This window comes from Oncorhynchus mykiss, chromosome 28 (genome assembly GCF_057628025.1).
Source record: "Oncorhynchus mykiss isolate SJ-2025 chromosome 28, ASM5762802v1, whole genome shotgun sequence".
In the NCBI taxonomy this organism is placed as follows: domain Eukaryota; kingdom Metazoa; phylum Chordata; class Actinopteri; order Salmoniformes; family Salmonidae; genus Oncorhynchus; species Oncorhynchus mykiss.
This window is the reverse complement of record NC_143049.1, coordinates 34826993-34848682: the sequence shown is the minus strand read 5'-3', so window position 1 is coordinate 34848682 and position 21690 is coordinate 34826993. Positions and strand designations below refer to the sequence as shown.

General features: G+C 41.0%; 2 protein-coding genes across 3 annotated transcripts; both read right to left on the bottom strand.

Moving 5' to 3' along the window:
- Positions 1–1117: 1117 nt before the first annotated feature.
- On the bottom strand, positions 1118–9480 carry LOC149970842 (COP9 signalosome complex subunit 9-like). The gene is made up of 3 exons (XM_090225639.1): positions 9247–9480; positions 4786–4858; positions 1118–1155 (listed from the first exon to the last, which is right to left on the bottom strand). The coding sequence occupies exons 1-3, from the start codon at positions 9340–9342 to the stop codon at positions 1118–1120; spliced, it is 207 nt and encodes a 68-aa protein (XP_090081765.1). The 5' UTR covers positions 9343–9480.
- Positions 9481–9657: 177 nt separating this feature from the next.
- Positions 9658–14145, bottom strand: LOC110509047 (apolipoprotein D-like). 2 transcript variants are annotated; one of them, XM_021589994.3, is made up of 5 exons: positions 14010–14145; positions 12340–12480; positions 11936–12057; positions 11473–11558; positions 9658–10309 (listed from the first exon to the last, which is right to left on the bottom strand). In XM_021589994.3, the coding sequence occupies exons 2-5, from the start codon at positions 12457–12459 to the stop codon at positions 10083–10085; spliced, it is 555 nt and encodes a 184-aa protein (XP_021445669.2). In that variant the 5' UTR covers positions 12460–12480; positions 14010–14145; the 3' UTR covers positions 9658–10082. The 2 variants fall into 2 exon arrangements, with proteins under 2 accessions (XP_021445669.2, XP_090081301.1); XM_090225175.1 differs by having other exon boundaries at positions 12340–12493; positions 14010–14111.
- Positions 14146–21690: the final 7545 nt, after the last annotated feature.

Sequence of the window (21690 nt, the reverse complement as noted above, 5' to 3'; positions counted from 1 at the left end):
GCCAGGAATTATTTAAATTTTGGATTTGGAACATTACAATGTGTCCTGAGCAATTAATCATAGCATAGCCTTATACAATGTTTGGTGGAATTGGTTCACACCAATAAATCAACAACTCTCCATATCGACATTAAACATACTCAAACTTTGTGCTTCAGTTGTTTACTTTAGAAAATACAGGTTATTCATATAATTATATGTGGAGTACAATTAACATTTTGTTGAGAGAATTCCAAGAGTGTGCAAAAGCTGTCATCATATATATCTCAAATATATTTTGATTTGTTTAACACTTTTTTGGTTACTACATGATTCCATATGTGTTATTTCATAGTTTTGATGTCTTCACTATTATTCTACAATGTTGAAAATATAGATATTTTTAAATAAACACCCTGGAATGAGTAGGTGTGTCCAAACTTTTGACTGGTACTGTATATACAGTATATACAGCTTTATAATGTACTGTGTCCTGCTCTAGTGTTTCCAAGGTAACCAAATGCATGGACAAGTGATATATGCATTTTCTCATCTTTCTCCTTAACATTTATGTAACCAATGGAGACCAAATGAAACAGGATATTAATCTCAACCACTATATCCTTCAAGCCTCACTGTGCCCATATATAAAACCTAGGAACTACAATTATTGTCAGGCTTTTATTCGTCATTACAAATAATTTAAGCGATTCTTTGCGGCGCCCCATTCATCATCTGCCATCTGCAATCTGACTGCATCGGAGGCTCTGGGATCATCCCGTATATAATTATGCTCCACATGCCTGAGGAGCAGGTGTTCTCAGAGAGAAGAGGGGAGAGAGCGAGAGACAAACCTACAATCCAGCTTGGAAGTCTGTTGAAGCTACGTTGTCAACTCATAAATTGGAACATTCCATCATATTTTGGGAGAATCGTGCAACATCTGGTGGCAGCAGTGGCGATTTTGTTAAAACCTAGAACTGGCTATTTGGCTGAATGTAAATTGTATGTCATTAGAGTTTAAATAGCCAGTTTTCCATGTAGTCCCAGAAAATCATCCACTCTATCATTCAATCACCTTGTAAAAAAAAAATGTAAAGCCCCCCCCCCCCCAAAAAAAATAAACCCATAATCTTCCTCACTGGACATCATCATCATCAAAATGGTCTTCAAAATCTGAAGAAAAAAAACAGATGCATGAATTTAGAATAATCTGTGATCTTCACGAGTCAATCCCCTAAAAGCTGTTATCAAAAACCATACTTTGGCAATACTATCAAGGAAAAGGCAGACAACAGGAAAACATGACTTTAAGCCAAATGAAAGACTCTACCAAACCAACCACTTGTACATTACCTGTACTCTAAGACGGGCTGTTAAAATAGACAAGTACCTATCTCATATTACATGTTTATAGGGCGGCAGCAGGTAGCCTAGTAGTTTGAGCGTACAGATTAAATCCTCGAGTTGAAAAGGTAAAAATCTGTCGTTCTGCCCCTGAACATTGTAAATAAGAATTTGTTCTTATTAACTGACTTGCCTAGTTAAATAAAAGTCACATAAAATAAATAGGGAGGCATGTTTAAGGGACATCATCTTTGTGCATCTCCTTTGAACTCAATTGGGAAACATGTAGCCACTTAATGTACCAGACCTGGGTTCAATTAGCCTAATATTTTACATCTTTAAAGAAACGTTGGCCATTTGATTGAGCCTGAAGTGCCAGATGGGTGGGGTTTGCACTTGTGAGACTCTTTGATTGGTTCCATTGTGCCATGCAAGATCAAGCACAGATTAAGACTGTAAATAAAACATATACTATTTGAATCCAGGTCTGGTATGCAGCCTACTGTGTACACGAATGCTGTATTCTACAGTACTGTCTGTAAACGAATGCAATAATGTTTTTCTAAATCAACCTTTAACCCAGTGATTCACAGAGCTCTCCTTGAGCACCACCCCCCAGCCAGCTGATTCAAAAGCCCCTCATTAGTTAAATCAGCTACTGCTAGTTCTGGAATAGATCAAAGATGTGGACTGGCTTGGGGGGTATTCCAGGAAAGACTTTGATTAGGGAAACAATGCTCTAAACTAATCAAAATGCACACAAAAATAAAAAAATTGTGCGCTACTTGATTTATTCAAACAATCCACTTTAAGTTTGGGGGAAGCCTCTTCAACTAGACACAGTCACATAGAGGAAATAAATACATAAATTCTGTCTCTTATAAACTAACGTCTCCTATAAACAAACAGCCATGGATGTTCCAGCAGAGCGGGTCTAGGTAGGCTAGTGAATCAGACTCCATTATTTATGTATTAAGATTTGTTTTTCCAGGTTTCCATATTTTTTTGTATTATCATCTGTTATTCAAAATTAAAAACATTTAATAGAAAAACAAAAATGTGGATGTTCTAAGTCCACAACATTTATTAAAACACACCAGGAGACTGATTTTTAAGTCTGGGAAGAAGAGGTTTATTTCCAATATGACAGTGGACACTACATAGCCGGTTCCAGACTGCGTCCATCTGCTCCCGCTCAAAGGAAACACAATTGAATACTTTGGCTAACAACCAATGAGGGCCTGCCAATAAAACTATGGGCATCCAATCAGATACATATTTCCAATATCACGCGCTGAACACGCGCATACCATTTTAACCAGGTGTGCCTAATAACATGCTGCACATCTCTCAAACAATACAGTTACCCTTTCATTCCAGTGTGTACATAGCAAGAGGATGTTGTTTAGCGGTTTCATATACGTAATGATAGAGTTGGATTAATGAAAATAGCGTTCTGCCAGGTAAGCTTAGGCTACTATGCAGTTAACATTTAATTCAGAAGGATTTTGTGAAAGCCTTTCCATCTACCAGGCACCAGTTTTTAATAAGTGATCTATCTAGATTTCATCTACCAGATAGGATTAAACGTATAGAAATAGAATGAATAGAACAATGGTTTGTCTGTTCTGTTCATTATATTTCTGTGCATTTTAATCCTACCTGACAGGCGAAATCCAGATAACTTTTGAAAAAAATGGGCCCTGAAGGCCGTTTTCAAAACATCGTCGCTAACGGCTACACAAAGTTCAGAAAGGTTCAGAAAGTTGCAGGAAATACAAAATACTTGTGCATTCTGTTCATTATGACACACTTGGGGAAATATATTTATTTTTAATGTATTTTAGTTGATTCCCTATCAATTTCAATACATTGTTGAATATTGTTGTTCCGTTTTAATGTCTGGATTCCATGATTGCGTCCGCATTCTCCACATCGCGGATTTTATAGACATATGGTGAGAAGAAGTCATGTTTGATGTTATTTTGCCTCAAGACAGGGATCACACTACATTATAAAACTAACTTTGTAAAATAAAACAACAGGAATGATGGTTTGAGACCAGTAAAGATGCTTCCTGCTGCTTCAGAAGCCAACAGAGTTCTGAAGAAACAGAATGGAGGTGAGCTGCTGGAGGAAGGCACTAATGGATTCAATCTGCCCTGACGACTCGGGCTCCTACGGAACACAGCTCAGCTGCTCTGGTTAAAGGCAACAACCTCAACCCAGTCAAAGTTCCAATGCCCTACCAAGTCAATGTGTTTAAATTACAGTTGGATTGATGCTGTGAGTGTTAACATGATAGGAGTATCAGGATTGATATTGTAACAAACCATCTCTACATTTCTGCAACTGAAGGATTAATCCTTATTGAATCAGTGGTTAGCTGGTCTGCCTACGGGCTGGGAGACCCTGTATCGAGACGCGGTATCGAGACCCACAAGGGCCTCAATACATTATACACCGCTACCGTTCGCAAACAGATCACTACAATATCAAAATGATGCATATATTTGATACTGTTCAGTGATGTTTTAGTAATTTTAGCAGCTAGACTCTTAATGTTTGAAAAGCACAAAGGTTATCATTGCTATTATTTATTTTGAGTCAGCAACATTGCAAAGTTAACCACACTACAACGTTACAAAGTTACTCTGACTATTCTGGTCAGATTATGTCTGTCCACGGATGCTACATTTCGCATGGGACGTCAATGTCATTTTGTGCTTGTTGAGACATCATATTACCATCTTACAACCAGTTAAAAAACATTTTTACAAGGACAACATCAATGTTTCTAGGAAATACATTTTGGTTATCTGGTCAATTAGCCTTTAGTGATCTTTAGTGACCTTTAGTGATCTTTAGTGACCTTTAGTGACCTTTAGTGACCTTTAGTGATCTTTAGTGATCTTTAGTGACCTTTAGTGACCTTTAGTGACCTTTCTCGAACTTCATATTTAGTTTGTTATCTTGGACATTTAAAAAAAAAAGACACCTTTTTCAGATCACTAAAAGAGACGTCTAGAAGATATACTTTTATTATCAGTACACAAACTGATCATGACGTCACAAAATATGTCAGAATGACGTCATTGCAACCAGCTTTGTGTACTGGGCCATGGGTGAACCTTTATGTGTAAAGAGAGTCTTCAAAAAGAGTGGTAGCATATAGCAGGGTTTCCTAACCCTGGTCCTGGGGCACCCCACGGGGGCACATTTAGTTGTTGTGATTCAAATCATCCAAGTTTGATGATGAGTTGGTTATTTGAATCAGCTGTGTAGCGCTAAGGCAAAAAACAACGTTTGAGAGACCCTGGCATATAGGATGCAATGGCCCTGACAAACATTCACAAGAATGTAGCAGCAACTCTGTCTCTGACAGGATAGATAGTTCCATATTTACTATGGGAGATGTAGAGTTATCATTTCACCCTAACAGGTGTTCTTAAATCTTACCATTGAAAAAGTCTGCATGAACTACCTTCTCATTGGTGGCCAGGTCCATGAGCAGTCCTGAACTGCCCCCGGCCTGTCAGGATAGAAAATGCAGCAGGTGATGGAGGTGAACTCAACGAGCACACAGTTAAAGAGATGGGCATCTCTGAGGGTTGCTGGTATTAGCTATTTAAATATCGCCTAGTCAGATCATTACTCTTGTTCCAGCTGGCATTATTAGGTAGGTACCATTGGCGTAGCACAAAGAACTTACGACCAACCTTAATGTGACGATACTTTCAAATCTTCTCTCATTGATTGAGACAGGTGGGTGTTCACCCCAAAGTGCTGCATGTCATGATGACGCTCACCCGTCTCGATCAATGAGAGAAGATTTGAAATAGACAAGATGGCGGCGTACACATTGCTGGATTACTTCATGGAGCAAAATATGTTTTATTTAATAACAGAGTGTTTTCTAAATTCAAACTAACCACTTGTAACTGGACACTGACATTTTAGAAGAAGATACATGTTTGGCCAAATCTAGAAAGAAGATGATAATCGCCAAGTTAAGGTTTGCTACACCAAACAGGTACCTATCCTCTACCGTAACAGGACACTCAGTAATGGATACCAAAACTCTGTGTCTATTTCCCATTATCTGGTGTATAATCTGCAGCTATGTGTGTGTGTTCCTGGGGGTTTCCCTGTGCCAATGGACAAAGTATGACTTCAACAGCTAACGTTAGTTCATCCAACTGCAACTCAAGTTAGACAAGACAGCAGTGCTCAAAGTTAGTGGTGAGCTGAACCAGAATCTGGGTCTACAAAAGAAGACGTTGAATATGGCGATTCTCCTTTAAGCTCAGGAAGCAGCCATTCAACTTGTCATTCACCAGCTTTCCAAGGTTAATAATGTCCAAATGTGACCCAATTCAGGAAACTAGGCGTCAAGTCTTCACTTCACAGGAGAGCCTTTTGAACATAGTTTATATTTTATTATTATATTATTTTTATCAAAATGTGTTTTTTTGGGCAGAAATGCCTTCTTGAACATGTGAACTTTCATGTACCTTAATATCAAACTTGTATGTCATCTGTAAATACGAATAAAATTGTTAAATTACGAGCCTAGTTGGTTTAGCCACAGAGAAAGACCTTCCCGCTAGCCATGATTGGCTGAGATAATGAGTGGGCTGGATTGGTCTGCGGTGTTGCACCTGTGTCTATAACATTAGCTGCTAGTAATGCAGTTTTTTTTTAAAGATATAACTTTAGCCATGGAGAATTGCAAATATGTTGCTACTGCTCTCAATAACATTGCTTCCCTGAATTTATCAGGCGCTATCGACAAAGGACTGGGGAAAAAGTTGTGATGGACTACTTTCTGGACGACGATCGTGCCGTGCAATGCTGGCTGACTCACTCTGAAAATGACATGTCTTGAAATCAGTGGAACACGACGGGCCAAACAAGCTGTGCAAACTAAACAGAAACAACGCAGGATGTCTGATTCAGATATTATACGTTTTGGTTTCGTTTTGGTCAGACAGTTGTTTTCATTGCAAACTAAAGCTTGCTGTTAGCTAGCTAGCTGGAGTTCGATGGCTGGCTTGCGAACTAACAATGAAGCTAACGTTATTTGGTTAACTTTAGCTTGCTATGACAATCGGTTTGTATTGCTAGTAACGTGACTCTATGGATTGGGATTATAGTTCTTATTTTAGCTAGCTAACGTTAATGTGACATTTCTAAACAAAAGACCAAGTTAAAGCTTGCTGTTAACTTTGATTTATTTCACCTTTATTTAACCAGGTAGGCTAGTTGAGAACAAGTTCTCATTTACAACTGCGACCTGGCCAAGATAAAGCAAAGCAGTGCAACACAAACAACAACACAGAGTACATAGCGTAGAGTCAACACAATAGAAAAAAAGGTCTATATAGTGTGTGCAAATGGAGTGAGAAGGTAAGGCAATAAATAGGCCATAGTAGCTCAGTAATTACAATTTAGCAAATTAACACTGGAGTGAAAGATGAGCAGATGGTGATGTGCAAGTAGAAATACTGGTGTGCAAAAGAGCAGAAAAGTAAATTAAAACAATATGGGGATGAGGTAGGTAGATTGGGTGGACTATTTACAGATGGACTATGTACAGCTGCAGCGATCGGTTAGCTGTTCAGATAGCTGATGTTTAAAGTTGGGTGAAAGCTCTGACCTCTAGCCTGTAGATAATTTGTGGGCAGAACTGAAAAAGCGTGTGCGACCAAGGAGGCCTACAAACCTGACTCAGTTACATCAACTCTGTCAGGAGGAATTGTGGCAAGCTTGTGGAAGGCTACCCGAAACATTTGACCCAAATTCAACAATTTAAAGGCAATGCTACCAAATACTAATTGAGTGTTTGTAAACTTCTGACCCACTGGGAATGTGACGAAAGAAATAAAAGCTGAAATAAATCACTCTCTACAATTATTATTCTGACATTTCATATTCTTAAAATAATGTGGTGATCCTAACTGACCTAAGACAGGAATTTTTTACTAGGATTAAATGTCAGGAATGAATAAATAAATGTATTTGGCTAAGGCTAAGGTGTATGTAAACTTCTGACTTCAACTGTAAATGACTATCACCCAGTAGCACTCACTTTTGTCATCATGAAGTGCTTTGAGAGACTAGTCAAGGATCATATCACCTCCACCTTACCTGCCAGCCTAGACCCACTTCAATTTGCATACCGCCCCAATAGGTCTACAGATGATGCAATTGCCATCGCACTGCACATTCCCATCTGGACAAGATGAATACCTATGTAAGAATGCTGTTAATTGACTACAGTTCAGCATTCAACACCATAGTACCCTCCAAGCTCATAATTAAGCTTGAGGCCCTGGGTGGTGAAGGTAGGAAACAACATCTCCACTTCGATGATCCTCAACAAGGGTGTGTGCTCAGCCCTCTCCTTTAGTCGCTGTTCTCCCACGAATGCATGGCCATGCACGCCTCCAACTCAATCATCAAGTTTGCAGACGACACAACAGTAGTGGGCCTGATTACCAACAACGATGAGACAGACTACAGGGAGGTGGTGAGGGCAATCAGAGTGTGGTGTCAGGAAAACAACCTCTCACTCAACTTCAGGAAACAGCAGAGGGAGCACCCCCCCTATCCACATCAATGGGACAGCAGTGGGGAAGGTGGAAAGTTAAGTTCCTCGGCGTACACATCAAGGACAAACTGAAATGGTCCACCCACACAGACAGTGTGGTGAAGAAGGCGCAACCTCAGGAGGCTGAAACAAATTGGCTTGTCACCCAAAACTCTCACATACTTTTACAGATGCACAATTGAGAGCATCCTGTCGGGCTGTATCCCCGTCTGGTACAGCAACTGCTCAACCCACAACCGCAAGGCTCTCCAGAGGGTGGTGCGGTCTTCACAACCCATCACCGTGGGTAAACTACCTGCCCTCCAGGACACCTACAGCACCCGATGTCACAACAAGAATTAAGGACAACAAACACCCGAGCCACTGCCTGTTCACCCCGCTACCATCCAGAAGGCGAGGTCAGTACAGGTGCATCAAAGCTGGAACCGAGAGACTGATGGCCTTGAGATAGAAGCTGTTTTTCAGACTGTTCAACAGCCATCACTAACACAGAGAGGCTGCTGCCGACATACAGGCTCAAAATCTTTGGCCACTTTAATAAATGGATCACTAGTCAGTTTTATAATGTTTACATATATTACATTACTCATCTCATATATATACTGTATTTTATACCATCTTGCCTATGCCGCTCGGTCATCCATATATTTATATATACATATTCTTATTCAATCCCTTTAGATGTGTGTGTATTAGGTAGTTGTTGTGGAACTGTTAGATGACCTGTTAGATGTTGCTGCACTGTCAGAAACTAGAAGCACAAGCATTTCGCTACACTCGCATTAACATCTGCTAACCCTGTGTATGTGACTAATAAAAAAATGATTTGATGTTTTGCCACAGTGTGGGCAATATCAGAGGGAGGGAGAGAGGCTGATACCTAGTAAGAGGGAGATGTGGATATAGGAAATGAGTTTAAAGAGTATATTGAGTAGAACGTCATTACATATAGTCTTTAATCTTTTTTTCATCTTTTTTTAAGAGCAACGGGGCTGGCAGGAAGGATTTAGTTTCTCCCTGTCTCTAGCCCACTCTCCAGTACAGTAGTTGGTGGTAATGCAGCATAACGTTGGATGCCTATCGCCAATAAACCCCCACCGAAGACGACAGTGGTGAGCTGGCTAAATTCAATAAAAAGCTCAATTACAATTCCTACAGCCACCAAATAGAGCTTGGTTACTTCTAGTGTGAGTAGTTCATACAGAGGAAATCTAACTAGTTACAGTAGCTCCCTAACAGGTCATGTTAACGTTAGCTAACATAGCTACCTAACTATCAATTCTGAAGCATAACAAATGTTTGCAAACCTCGTCAAGATCCACGTATGGCCCAGCTCCTTCGGGGAACATCTCATCGACTGCTGGCTTCATCACGGTTGAGTTTAATCGGTCTTTAATTATCATACGTGAATTAAATAATTGAACGTGTAGCAAACTAGCCGCTAGCTAGCTGCCGTCGCCGGTTCTGATGCAGTGTCATATAAACATATATCTGATGGGGAGACAAGGAACGCGCATGCTACAGAATAAACATACAGGATATAAAAGTGTCTCCTAAGGCACATTTACACCAACATTGTGTTTAGTTTAAGACTATGTTAAATGAGACCATATGATGGATTAAAACAACGTTAGGAGTTTTAACATATTAAGACTTTTTTTTTTTTACAGTAGCCACAAGGTGGCAGTAGACATCTGTCCAATCAAGCTCACATGATATTGATTTCCTTGTACTTTATTGCCTCTAATGAGAATACTCATGTTTTCAGTTTGCGACAAACATTTTAAATTTAGGTCACAACAATTAATTTCCAGTCATAGGATTTAAAATAACGTAATTATAACTGGAATATATATATATATATATAACTCTTTTTTTTTGTTGACAGAAAAGCATAAAACCCAGACAAACTATTACTGGACATTGTTTTCCTCTAACGATTCCTCTGAATAATTAATGAAATGTCACTGAAGTTTGCCCGAGCGAACATATTATTACACAGATGAGGGAAAATATATAACTTGTTTCCCATCAACATCATACTATGTTGTTGCAAACCAAATGTCCCTGTAGGAAAATTCTATTACGTTCTACTCTACATTACTATCCTATTGAATTGATTGTATTGAATCTCTCAGAGGGTCTAATCACAGCCCTGCTGCCTGCTGGCAACCATCCGACTAACATCAATGTTGCTGCTCGTGAAGATCTCCCTGGCTTTGTTGACGGTGGCGGCGGGGAGGGTGCGTGTGCGCCCCAGGATCCAGGCAAAGTCCATGTGGAACAGACGCAGGACGTCGGTGCAGGAATAGATCAGCGCTGAGTTCTCATAGTCAGTGGAGAGGATCCAGTAAGGAGAGTAGGGCAGGACTATTAGAGACACAGAGATGAGAAACAAACAGATGAAGGCAAGACACACAGGATCACATTGGGTTTATTCCACAGATTATAATGTGATAGCAGTCGTGATGACTTCTTCAAATTGCAAGAAATGTAATTATCCCTCTCAAATGATGTCAAGATCAACATAGTGAGATAAGATGGCCTTCGGTTCTTATTTTTTATTATTCTGTTTATATGGGCTAACAGGCTAACAGACTTTCAAAAAACAACCCCTACCATTTGAACTGTGGTGAGTGATCTCTACTGCTCAGTCCGTCCTTAAAGGCTAGTATCTTTCTCATATTTGTTGACCATTGAATGTAATTCGTTAGCTGTGAAGTCTACACACATGTTTAGTAGGGCACACTGTAGCAAAAACATTTAGCAACGGAAAACAAACAAGCAAAATATCATTGGACAATTTCAGGTAGTAGCTACCTACCTCCCTGTTTTATTCAATGGTTTATGTATACACTAGATGACTAACAGGGGCCACTGTTTTGATGCCACCTTGCCCTCCATCTTGGAACTACCCCACCGCTATAAAAAATACTTTAGAAGCTATAGAAAGTAATTTATTAATGTCTACATTCGTTTTTGCCACGTTTATTATATTACACCTTAATGCATATTTGTTTATAATATTATGTGAGCATGAAAATAAAAATATAAAATATATTAAACATGTTCCTTAAAGTATATATTTTTTTGCAAGTGCTAATGTTATTTTCCCCACTGCAAACAAAAAAATACTCACAATTTGGTCCTTGAAACATTTGATTGAAATACTGTAGAATTCCTATGAACGACTGTTCCTTCTGTGGAGTGCCAATATGATGCCCGGTGGCTTCAGAGCCTCTCATTGGCCAATACAAAGCATCAGCAATCCAGGGTTTATTCCATTTCAAAAGGTTTTCTCCCTACTGAACATGACCCTGGTTAAACTTGTCAGAAGAAAAGGGATGGCTTAAACCAGAATAGACTGGAGCTCATGAGAACTGGAGCTGGGCAGTGGCACTCCTGCCCTAGATGAGGTGTAGGACAAGTTCAGGCAGTACCTCCCTATTTAATGCAGTTTCTCCCTACTGAACACAACCCTGGTTGCCCTGCTCTACTGTAGTTATGGTGTAACAGCTGATCATAACACTCACCGTAAGAGTAGCTGATGCCTAACTTGGCTGGGTTCTTCAAGTCCTCTGTGACTCCTGTCCCCTCGATAGTCCTTAGCTCTCCCTTTCTGTCAAAGGTCACCAAAAGGTCAAAAGCACGAGATTCATATCAAAGGATATCAACAGAAAGAACTGTACAGCAACTGAAATGATCTGCATGTCAACTGAAATGAACTGATTTTCAACAGAAATTAAATGTGTCACAACTGAAATAAACTGCATGGCTCACTACTTTGAGACAACATTGTTCAGGATAAAAGTGTATGTAATCAAAAGGTGTATTTAGGGTTGAAAAATTCCTGTAACTTTCCCAATATTGCCTGGTTTTCCCAGAATTATTAGGAAATAAGCAGGAAATCCGGAATCTTCCAACTAGGATTTTTGGAAAACTGGAGAATTTAAATTACCAGAATTTTTCAATCCTAGGTGTACGTAATCTACTCACAATATTTCAGAGCTGACCACTCTAATGGTCTGATCAGCCTTCATGGAGAAGTTGGTCTCAATGCACTTCCCCTTCTCAAACTGGGCAGGCAGTTTGGCGATTTCAAACCATCTACCCATGAACTAGAAATAAATAAACACAAATTCTCAAAATCTCCAATTTAACATGTTGTTGTGCTTGTTGATTCTTTCTGTGATAAAATGCTACACAAGTTATTTAAATAAATGATTATTATCATGAACATATCACAGTGAATGTCATACTAAATCTACCTGTCTTACAAGATGAACACTAAACACTACATTAGTCATGGTCTCTTCATTTTCTGATTGACTGGCCATTCATGATTGGCAGGTACAGTAGGTAAATTATCTGTGCCGATTGGTCAGGCAGGGGGTTAGTACCTTTTTCATGCTGAAGGCGGGCTGGACGGCTGGTTCCGGACAAGGCCCCCAGTGAGGAACCTGGGCACTGACGAGGGGCAGGAGGAGGAGAGGCAAGAGGAGGGAAAACAATGGCGTCATGGTCACAGGGGCAGCCGTCACCTGAAAATAATTACTATTAATCAACAGAGAAAACAAAGCTTTAACAAAATAACATTTTCTGAGGGACAACAGAGAGGAAGAGGCTAAGCGAGAGGTTTACTGCGCCCAAAATCTGTCCGCGAAAATAAGCCCACGAAGTGAGGAGTTTTTGTATGGAGGTTAATGAGAGTGTAGAATTTGGTCAACAAAAAATGTAATCCTAATTTGCCACGAGGCGTATTTGATCGAAAATACGTTTCTTAATGGTTAGGTTGTTTCAAATCACAGGCAGCCGGTGGCACCTTAAATAGGGAGGACGGGCTGGAACGGAATCATTGGAATGGCATCCAACACATCAAGCACATGGTTTTCATGTGTTTGATACCATTCCATTTACTCCATTCCAGACATCATTATGAGCCGTTCTCCCCTCTGTGGCCTCCTGAGTTTACAAATGCACTGATAAGTGGACGCACTTGGATTTTGGCAACTTTTTTAGTTGTGCCTTTTGCCATAGAGATATATAGTTTTAGCATGGACATTTGAATTGAGGACTTCCACCATTTTAAAATAGTAAATTGGGTGGAGATTCCTATGAGTTTGGCGCAATCAGTCAATGAAGAAGAAGGAAATTAACTACATTTTAAAATGGTGCTTCCCATGCGGTCACAGATCTATAATGGCAAAGATGAATCCTTTATCAACAGTAGCTCTAGGGCCTGTTGTTCACATGTGTATCTGCCCTCTCATTGGCTAGAATAGTCCCACCTGATCTCGCCTCCTCCCACCTGCCTTCCATCTTTGATGACATGTATTTCCATTGTTAGAGCGGTCACTTGACTATCTTGTCAATATAATAGAACATTTTTGGGGACAAGAAGTCAGTCCAGGAATAGGCATAATTGGTGAAACTCGCCTTAGATGTTGTTGTCCATTTTACTAATAGAAAGATGGTTAAAGAGAGCAAACCACAGGAAATTCCATCTCGACAGTGTTTTTTTCATTGTCGATTAAAATAGTAAATGGAGAAAAGGAGGACAGATGACTCATCGGCCATAATTTCCTCAAATGCAAAATATTAACATATAATATGTCATAAACGCAAAACATACAGTATCTCTGATATCTGATATCTCTGATATCTGTCTTAAAATGGCTGGCAAATGTCACTCTCACTTTCTCCTGATTAGTCACATTTTCAAGACAGAAAAAAAAGATTCTTCACAAAGAAAAGATAAACTCAATATAAATATGTTTCAGCATCAACCATGTAACACACATCAATCATTGGGTTAATTGAAGTTCACTGCTATTTGTAAATAGACAGCTATATAGAGATCAGATTTGTTTCCTTTCCCAGTCCCTGCTGTTGGTCTCTTCGTCTCAGATGACGAAGATATTCAGCAAACTCTACCTACCTATCGTACCAACCAAAGGTTCATTTGAACTCCCCAAACAAGTTTTCTAATTTGAACATTGAGAGCGTACATTCATTCGAAACATTTATCTTTATATGAAATCCCATACAACAGCAAAAAAGCACATCTTACCTCTGTCTCTCTGGTCAGGATATCTGGTCAATTCAGGATGTGTATTTATAAGAGAAGCTTCAGTCTCCTGGGTCACGCCACACTGGAGTCTCTCTCATGAATGAACGTCTTTGTTGCACCCCAGGGCTTATTTCTGACATAAAGTAAACAATTAGCAAACTGGAGTCATGGGGACATACCAGGATAAATGTTATAAAACAATCTAGCGGGATGGAATAGAATGGAATGGGATGGACTGGGATGGAATAGAATGGAATGGGATGGACTGGGATGGAATAGAATGGAATGGGATGGACTGGGATGGAATAGAATGGAATGGGATGGACTGGGATGGAATAGAATGGAATGGGATGGACTGGGATGGAATAGAATGGGATGGACTGGGATAGAATAGAATGGAATGGGATGGACTGGGATGGAATAGAATGGAATGGGATGGACTGGGATGGAATAGAATGGAATGGGATGGACTGGGATGGAATAGAATGGAATGGGATGGACTGGGATGGAATAGAATGGAATGGGATGGACTGGGATGGAATAGAATGGAATGGGATGGACTGGGATGGAATAGAATGGGATGGACTGGGATAGAATAGAATGGAATGGGATGGACTGGGATGGAATAGAATGGAATGGGATGGACTGGGATGGAATAGAATGGAATGGGATGGAATAGGATGGAATAGATAGACTGGGATGGAATAGAATGGAATAGGTTGGAATAGGATGGACTAGGATGAAATAGGATGGAATGGGATGGAATAGGATGGAATAGATAGACTGGGATGGAATAGGATGGAATATATAGACTGGGATGGAATAGGATGGAATAGATAGACTGGGATGGAATAGGATGGAATAGATGGAATATGATGGACTAGGATGAAATAGGTTGGAATAGGATGGAATAGATAGACTGGGATGGAATAGGATGGAATAGATAGACTGGGATGGAATAGGATGGAATAGAATGGAATAGATAGACTGGACCTTTATTTCTTACTTCTTACTTACATTGTGTTGTCTGTTGTCTGTTGTTGTTGTTGTTGTTGTTGTTGTTGTTGTTGTTGTTGTTGTATGGTCCACTGGGAAATGTTTGAGTGGCACTCTATCTAGCTGTACAGACATTAGTAGGTGTTTACTAAGCAATTTGTTCTAACAACCTCAGTCCACACAGTCATATCTGTAATTTAAACAAGACTTTAGAGGATGTCAAACATTAATATAAGATGTAAGCTGTGATTTTCAGGTGTGAATCAGAAAGAGTAACAAACACACAAATCTTTGTATGCAGGCATGTAATAAAGTGACTTAAAGCATCATTCCAACATTCAGTAACACTTTACTTGAAGGGGGTATAGACGGTAGTATAAAGGTATTAATGACACTTATGTAATCTTGACGTGAAAAAGGGCTATAAATGTATACATCAATATATAAACATAAATATGTATAATACATTATAATGCAGTCGTGAAGCGGTTTAAAACTTGTCATAATCATTACATTTTCAGTTATGTAGCTATGTTACAATCAAAATCAAATGTTATTTAGTCACATGCGCCGACTACGACTGGTGTACCTTACAGTGAAATGCTTACTTATTAGACCCTAATCAACAATTCAGTTTAAAAAAAAATACAGATAAGAATAAGAAATAAAAGTAACAATTAATTAAAGAGCAGCAGTAAAATAACAATAGCGAGACTATATACAGGGGGGGTACCGGTACAGAGTCAATGTGCGGGGGCACCGGTTAGTTGAGGTAATATGTACTTGAAGGTAGAGTTATTAAAGTGACTATGCATAGATGACAACAACAGAGTGTAGCAGCGGTGTAAAAGAAGCGGAGGGGGCAATGCAAATAGTCTGGGGAGCCATTTGACAAGATGTTCAAGAGTCTTATGGCTTAGGGGTAGAAGCCTCTTGGACCTAGACTTGGCGCTCTGGTACCGCTTGCCGTGCGGTAGCAGAGAGAACAGTCTATGACTAGGGGGGCTGGAGTCTTGACAATTTGTAGGGCCTTCCTCTGACACCGCCTGGTAAAGAGGTCCTGGATGGCAGAAAGCTTTGCCCCAGTGGTGTACTGGGCCGGTCGCACTACCCTCTGTAGTGCCTTGCGGTCGGAGGCCAAGCAGTTGCCATACCAGGCAGTGATGCAACCAGGATGCTCTCGATGTTGCAGCTGTAGAACCTTTTGAGGATCTGAGGACCCATGCCAAATCTTTTCAGTCTCCTGAGGGGGAATAGTCCTTTTTTTCCTGTAGTCCACAATCATCTCATTTGTCTTTATCCCATTGAGGGAAAGGTTGTTGTCCTTGCACCACTCGGCCAGGTCTCTGACCTCCTCCCTATAGTCTGTCTCATCGTTGTCGGTGATCAGGCTTACAACTGTTGTGTCATCAGCAAACTTAATGATGGTGTTGGAATCGTGCCTGGCCGGGGAGTCATGAGTGAACAGGGAGTAATTGGATACCTCACCATATGGTGAACTGAGGAACATCTGGTCTTAACTAACATAACTAATTACTGTCAAATGTATGTTGATTCATATCAGTAGTATTGGCAAGTACTGGGTAATCATAATTTGTCATATTTGTTATACTTAATTTTATTGTCTCTTATTTGCATAGTTTGTGATTTTCTAAAAAACAAAAAAAACTTTTCATACAAAGTATTCGTTTTGAGACAGAAGACAATATAAATACACCCCACGTATTTTGACAATTTTACTGATAATAATTGACTAATAATTGAACTTAAACCCAAGCAACATTTAGTATGAAGCTCCTGTACGGTACCTGTAATCACACAGCTCCACCGTGTAATGTGAAACAGTTGTCAGTTACATGGATGGAGAACTTGCATAATTATGATTGACAGCCTTATACAACCACTAGACTGTTACGTGCTGTCACATGCTCACGTGGCAGAACCCAGTGTGTAAGACAGCTGTGTACACACGGGGGGGGGTCCGCTGTGTGAACATGTTTGAAGAGGTGAAGGTACCCCCATCCTGGGACACTAGCTCCTGTTGATGGGCTCCAGGGGTCACGTCCTTACCGTTTACGTAAATGGAAAATAAGGCAATGTCATTCACTGGTTTAAGCAGGTAAGTCATTGAGAACACATTCTCCTGAACAATAACACCCTGACAACCGCTATTCCTCCGCACTTTTGACATTGTGCCTTAGAGGCTGTATCACAACCAGCTGTCATTGGGAGTCCCATAGGGAGGTACACAATTGGCCCAGCGTTGTCCGGGTTGGGCCGGGTAGGCCGTCATTGTAAATAAGAATTTGTTCTTAACTGACTTGCCTAGTTAAATAAAGGTCAAATAAATAAAAAAATACATTAAAAATATAAACATTTAAGGCCAATACCTAAGAAATAAAGTAATTCATGGTTTATAGCTGTGTTTTACCATATTATCATGGAATTTCTAACATAAAAGATACTATTTACTGCTATTAGTTTTGTATTCACACCTGTCATGACATAAAAACAATGTGATATTGCATGATAAAATAGTAATTACACAATAACCTATGGAATTCCTTGGTATTCATTCGAACAATGACCACTTGGCACCGTTTTGTACCATGCAAGAAGGAACCAATTGTGTTGAGTTATGATAAATACGATTTGTAGGTTCGTAAAGGTGGTAACAACCAAAAAAATAGGAATATCCTAAGCCACAAACCTCCATGTCATGATAAGCAAAACCTTCTCTTTGTGGATTCGTTATAAACGGACAGATAAAAATCAAATCAAATTTTATTTGTCACATACACATGGTTAGCAGATGTTAATGCGAGTGTAGCGAAATGCTTGTGCTTCTAGTTCCGACTATGCAGTAATATCTAAGAAGTAATCTAACCTAACAAGTTCACAACAACATCCTTATACACACAGTGTAAAGGAATGAATAAGAATATGTACATAAAGATATATGCATGAGTGATGGTACAGAACGGCATAGGCAAGATGCAGTAGATGGTATAGAGTACAGTATATACATATGAGATGAGTAATGTAGGGTATGAAAACATTATATAAAGTGCCATTGTTTAAAGTGGCTAGTGATCCATTTAATTACATCAAGATGGCAAGCTGCAGTAGATGGTATAGAGTTCAGTATATACATATGAGATGAGTAATGTAGGGTATGTAAAAATTATTTGGCATTGTGGCATTATTTAAAGTGGCTAGTGATATATTTATTACATACATTTTTCCATTATTAAAGTGGCTAGAGTTGAGTCAGTATGTTGGCAGCAGCCACTCAATGTTAACAGTCTGATGGCCTTGAGATAGAAGCTATTTTTCAGTCTCTCTGTCCCCACTTTGATGCACCTGTACTGACCTCGCCTTCTGGATGATAGTGGTGTGAACAGGCAGTGGCTCAGGGGGTTGTTGTCCTTGATGATCTTTTTGTCCTTCGTGTGACATCGGGTGCTGTAGGTGTCCTGGAGGGCAGGTGGTTTGCCCCCGGTGATGCGTTGTGCAGACTGCACCACCCTCTGGAGAGCCATACGGTTGTGGGCAAAGTAGTTGCCGTACCAGGCGGTGATACAGCCCGACAGGATGCTCTCGATTGTGCATCTATAAACTTTTGTGAGTGTTTTTGGTGACAAGGCGAACTTCTTCAGGCTCCTGAGGTTGAATAGTCTTTAACCTTTATTTAACTAGGCAAGTCAGTTAAAAAACAAATTCTTATTTACAATGACGGCCTACTCCAGCCAACCCTGGACGATGCTGGGCCAATTGTGCACCACCCTATGGGACTCCCAATCACAGTCGGATGTGATACAGCCTGGACTGTAGTGACGCCTCCTGCACTGAGAATGCAGTGCCTTAGACCGCTGGTTCACCAAAAAAAAAGTGTCAAGGGGAAGCCCGCTTGGATTTGGTTTCACTCCTATCACATCTCTTCAAGAGAAATACGTAATTGACAGAAACAACTTTGTCGCATCTCTTGTGTTGTTGTCCTCTGGTGGCTAGGTAGCTAAAATTGGCCTTTTCCTAAAAAAAAGAGATAGGATTTATGGAGATAGGGATTTGGACTTGTGGTTTTACTGAATTCTCCGTACTGGCCAATGATTATAAAGGCAATTCTGATTCAAACATGAATTAATACACATTGTGGCCCTGGACTGAGAGGATGGATGTTCAGTATGTAGCTTGATGTAGTAGGCTACTGTTAACTAGCTGGCTAATCGCTAACTTTGCCCATGGAAGGAAGTTAGGCTAGCGAGCAAGCATTTTAGCCAGGTAGCCTTGGACAACAAAAACTAAAAGCGTGTACAGTATGACAGAGTCATAGACCGTTTCACCAACATGAAAGAGAGGAGGATGGCATTGGCATTTCTCTACATGTAGGGTGAGTCAGCCTGGTGAGTCCTGTGCCTGCTCTCAGAGCCAGGCATCCTGTGTGTCTCTCCACTCCAGAGACGGCCTCCAGTCCGGGGCCCGCAACGAGGGTGCCCAGTCCGGGGTCGGCGTCGAGGGTCCCCACACCAGAGGCGCCACCAAAGTGGGGGGAGCCAGAGGCAGTGGGGGGTCTACGTCCTGCACCAGAGCCGTCGCCGTAAAGGAAGCCCACCCGGATCCTCCCCTTTAGAGTCAGGTTTTGCTGCCGGGGTCCGCACCTTTGGGGGGGTACTGTCACACCCTGACCATAGAGAGGCTTTTATTCTCTATTTTGGTTTGGCAAGGGTGTGACTAGGGTGGGCATTCTAGTTTCTTTATTTCTATGTTTTCTATTTCTTTGTGTTTGGCCAGTTGTGGTTCTCAATCAGAGGCAGCTGTCTATCGTTGTCTCTGATTGAGAATCATACTTAGGCAGCCTTTTCCCCACCTGGGTTTGTGGGTAGTTGTTTTCTGTTTTGTGTTTCTGCACCTGACAGAACTGTTTCGTTTTGTTCCACTTTGTTATTTTGTTTCAGTGTTCAGTTTGAATAAATGATCATGAACATGTACCACGCTGTGCTTTGGTCCTTTACATAAGTATTCAGACCCTTTACTCAGTATCACATTTATTTATAAAGCCCTTCGTACATCAGCTGATATCTCAAAGTGCTGTACAGAAACCCAGCCTAAAACCACAAACAGCAAGCAATGCAGGTGTAGAAGCACAGTGGCTAGGAAAAACTCTCTAGAAAGGCCAAAACCTAGGAAGAAACCTAGAGACCTAGAAACCTAGAGGGGTGGCCAAGGATCCAAGTCCTCTTCTGGCTGTGCCGGGTGGAGATTATAACAGAACATGGCCAAGATGTTCAAATGTTCATAAATGACCAGCATGGTCAAATAATAATAATCACAGTGGTTGTCGAGGGTGCAACAGGTCAGCACCTCAGGAGTAAATGTCAGTTGGCTTTTCATAGCTGATCATTGAGAGTATCTCTACCGCTCCTGCTGTCTCTAGAGAGTTGAAAACAGCAGGTCTGGGACAGGTAGCACGTCCGGTGAACAGGTCAGGATTCCATAGCAGCAGGCAGAACAGTTGAAACTGTAGCAGCAGCACGGCCAGGTGGACTAGGGACAGCAAGGAGTCATCATGCCAGGTAGTCTTGAGGCATGGTCCTAGGGCTCAAGTCCTCCGAGAGAGAGAAAGAAAGAGAGGAAGAGAGAATTAGAGAGAGCATACAGGAAAAATACTCTAGATATAACAGACTGACCCTAGCCCCCCAACATAAACTACTGCAGCATAAATACTGGAGGCTGAGACAGGAAGGGTCAGGAGACACTGTGGCCCCATCCGATGACACCCAGGGACAGGGCCAAATAGGTAGGATATAACCCCACCTACTTTGCCAAAGCACAGCCCCACACCACTAGAGGGATATCTTCAACCACCAACTTACCATCATGAGACAAGGCCGGCTATAGCCCACAAAGATCTCCGCCACGGCACAACCCAAGGGGGGGGGGTGCCAACCCAGACAGGAAGACCACATCAGAGACTCAACCCTCTCAAGTGACACACCCCTCCTAGGGATGGCATGGAAGAGCACCAGTAAGCCAGTGACTCAGCCCCTTCAACTTTGTCGAAGCACCTTTGGCAGCGATTACAGCCTTGAGTCTTCTTGGGTATGACGCTACAAGCTTGGCACACCTGTATTTGGGGAGTTTCTCCCATTCTTCTCTGCAGATCCTCTCAAGATCTGTCAGGTTGGATGGGTGCACAGCTATTTTCAGGTCTCTCCAGAGATGTTCGATCGGGTTCAAGTCCGGGCTTTGGCTGGGCCACTCAAGGACATTCAGAGATTTGTCCAGAAGCCTTCGCCCCAGTCCGAGGTCCTGAGCACTCTGGAGCAGGTTTTCATCAAGGATCTCTCTGTATTTTGCTCCGTTCATCTTTCCCTCGATCCTGACTAGTCTCCCAGTCCCTGCCTCTGAAAAGCATCCCCACAGCATGATGCTGCCACCACCATGCTTCACTGTAGTGATGGTGCCAGGTTTCCTCCAGACGTAACGCTTGGCATAAGAAGTCAAGTTACACTTCTACCTGTGTAGAAAAACACTGTGTATTAACATGTTGTTACTTAGTACTTTGGTAGAGCATGATTCCCGCCAGGGTCACCAACACGGAAAATGGATGCAACTCTAAGTCTGTTTGAATGCATCTTGCATCTGCAAAATGGTGTGTTATTTCACTTGTGTAACAACCGAAACC